Genomic DNA, 3097 nt, shown 5'->3' with positions numbered 1-3097 from the left:
GTGTGTTTTTGTGGTCGAATATAAGTATTAATTATTTTAAAGATTCAACTACTCTATAAGGACCTGGTTAATTCATTTTATAGCTGTTTAGCACTTTTATCTTCTATAATCGAGAGACTGAGCTTTCCATTGCAATCAAATATACAAGAAACAAGTTAAATCAGATAAGTATTGAATTTCATATTGCATGTACGAATGCAAGTTAGAGCAAAAGTAGAAAGAACATATTATTGTTCATGCAGTCATGTAATTTGTATGTCATGTACGAAAGCAAGTTAGATCGGTACTAAAGTGTTTGTTATTATTGTTGAGTAGGAGAAGATTACACAATACAAGAATTGTGTGAAATCACTTACTTCAATTTTGGAATAACCATGGTATATATGGAGTTTTGGCCTCTTTACGGATAGGAGTTAATATTCCAAGTTGCTTTACACATTGCTGTGAATCCATTGTACCACGGAAGAACGAAAAATATTGAGATTGACTGCCATTTTATTTGAGAAAATATAAAAAAATAAAAAATGGCATACTAAGAACTGCTTATGTCCCAACAGCAGAGCAGCTAGCAGATGCAAGTGTTTACCAAGGGCTTGAGTTGTGAGCAACATTCATATTTATTTTCCAAGATTGGGTTAAGTTTTAGTTAGTTTACTTTACGCCTTTTGTTCGATAGTTAGATGATATTTATGCCAAGTTTGTAACAATTTTACACACAATTTTGTATTGTGTTTTCACGAGAAATATTTTTCCTTCTGTTATCAATGAATCACTTTGGATTCTTCAGCAGAACACTTGATCTTAACATATTTCAAGAGTGTGCACACTGCCAAAAACCACATGTATAGGAGCTTTTTATTATTATTATGCTATATATATACACTAAAATTAAGGTATAAATTAGAGTGGGAGTAAATTCGTTGATGACTAGACACGAAGCTCTCCGACCTCAAATATCCAAAATGCGTGGATGGCCCTCTATTGTTATATACCGACAAAAAGAATGGCTATAATTTTGTATGCCATAGAAACATTTGACCTACAAAAAACAAACAAAGAGAAAATTAGGTAAACTTGGTACGAATAGTAGAGGTGTACGAGAATTATGGTTATTGCGACAAAATAATGATAGAGAGAAGACAATGCTTCACAATTTTCTCTGTTTTATTACAAGAAATCAATCGTTATGCGACCAAGAAACCCTCATCCATCTCGTTCCAACAAGTTAATTCCATATTTGGCATTCATTGTATTCTCTGCCATCTTTGTTTTCAAGGTATATATCTAATTTAGCTCCCTTTTTCAATATATATATATATATATAATAATTCACATAAAAAATGTGCGAAAATTCTTTTTATTATTCATTTCAGGTGGACGTTATTATTTCTCAAACAATTTTTGCAGCCAAACGCAATCAAGAAATTAGTACGAGGTACTTGATTTTCATTATTACTTTCTTGGCAATTTATGAGGGATTGTCTGAAAATGATTTTGTGACAGTCAAAGCATTGTTGTTAAAAATGGTACGTTTTATCAACAATTCATCATCTCGTGGGGTGAAAGCCATACCCAGATACTGGAAGATGGCGAACTTCTTACCCTGTCCCTCGACAAATCATCCGGTGCCGGCTTCGAATCCAAGCGAGAAATACTCTTTGGAAAGGTCGAAATGCAAATCAAGCTCATCCCTGGAAATTCCGCTGGCACAATCACAACCTTTTATGTGAGATTTATTACCAAAAAAAGATTAAACTATCTATTCATCATCATCTAATTATGCGCATTGCTTGTTATTCGTATGTAATCATTCATCTTAAATCCTTAGTTGTCTTCAGAAGGAGATCATCATGATGAGATAGATTTCGAATTTATTGGAAATTCAAGTGGAAATCCGTACACAGTTCACACAAATGTATTCAGTCAAGGCAAAGGCGAAAGAGAGAACCAGTTTTTCTTATGGTTTGATCCAACCGAAGATTTCCATACTTATACAATTATATGGAACCCCAAATGCATTGTGTAAGTTTTTACTTCTAATTTTCTAATTTGTCAATCGAGTTTCTTCAGTTGAAGCTTTGCAAAGTGCAAACTGGTCAAGTCGATCTCCAGTTATATTGACATATATTGATGAAATCATCCTTAATTTTCAAAACATCAGTGGTAAAAATCTTTAACAATTGAAAAATCACATAGTAGACTAATAATTGACATTATATTTGAGGATCAATAGTTCTCATGCCGTACTCGCACTCGACATGATTTAAGAAATATTTATGGAACACATTATTTTCAGCTTCTTGATCGACAACACGCCGATAAGAGAATTCAGAAATGTGGAGAGATTAGGCGTACCATTCCCTAAAGACCAACCGATGCGAGTGTATTCGAGCCTTTGGAATGCGGACGAATGGGCTACGCAACACGGCAGGGTTAAAACCAACTGGACTCTAGCTCCTTTCATTGCTTCCTACCGGAACTTTTCTGCAGACGGATGCATTTGGTCTTATAGAACTCGAAGTACTACGTGTAATGAGACCGATTTTTTGACGAATCAATGGTTGAACATGGAGTTGGATCGAAGAAGTAGGGTGAGGATGAAGAGATTGCAGAAAGATCATATGGTGTATGATTATTGTACGGATAAATGGAGGTTTCGTAGAGGCCCTGGTAAGGAATGCAGAATTAACTAGGTAAATACTCTTTTTCGAGTGTTTTTTTTAAAAAAAATGGAAAACTAGTTGTTGTAGCATGCATGCATGCCGATGCGGTTTTTTTTTATGTCGAAAATATTTAATTTACTAATTATATATTTTAGAATTGTAAAACTTCATAAAACAGACTTTGTTAGAATTTGGACGATTATATGAACTGCGAAAGATTAAAGCTTCCGGTGAATTATTTTCCAATCAGAAAGACATAAAGTTGAGAAATTAGGTCTTGTTATAATTCTGATCTCGAAAATTATTTGTGGTTTACTTTAATTGATTTCTATTGTTCTTGTATTTGTTATACAAGTATTTTATATATCTTATGTTTGCATGGTATTTCATATGTTTGACATGTGATGAATGAAGGGATATATTTGATGAATGAA

The 3097-nt window shown here is 33.5% G+C and overlaps 1 protein-coding gene across 1 annotated transcript; it reads left to right on the top strand.

Annotated features, from left to right (window-relative positions):
- Nucleotides 1–903: 903 nt before the first annotated feature.
- Nucleotides 904–2889, top strand: LOC142530522 (xyloglucan endotransglucosylase protein 7-like). Its single transcript, XM_075636358.1, has 5 exons — nt 904–1276; nt 1374–1435; nt 1504–1726; nt 1829–2022; nt 2297–2889. The coding sequence occupies exons 1-5, from the start codon at nt 1187–1189 to the stop codon at nt 2691–2693; spliced, it is 966 nt and encodes a 321-aa protein (XP_075492473.1). The 5' UTR covers nt 904–1186; the 3' UTR covers nt 2694–2889.
- Nucleotides 2890–3097: the final 208 nt, after the last annotated feature.

Source organism: Primulina tabacum, chromosome 2, assembly GCF_025594145.1.
Source record: "Primulina tabacum isolate GXHZ01 chromosome 2, ASM2559414v2, whole genome shotgun sequence".
Lineage (NCBI taxonomy): Eukaryota > Viridiplantae > Streptophyta > Magnoliopsida > Lamiales > Gesneriaceae > Primulina > Primulina tabacum.
The sequence above is the reverse complement of the archived record's forward strand: the minus strand, read 5'-3'. Positions and strand labels throughout refer to the sequence as shown.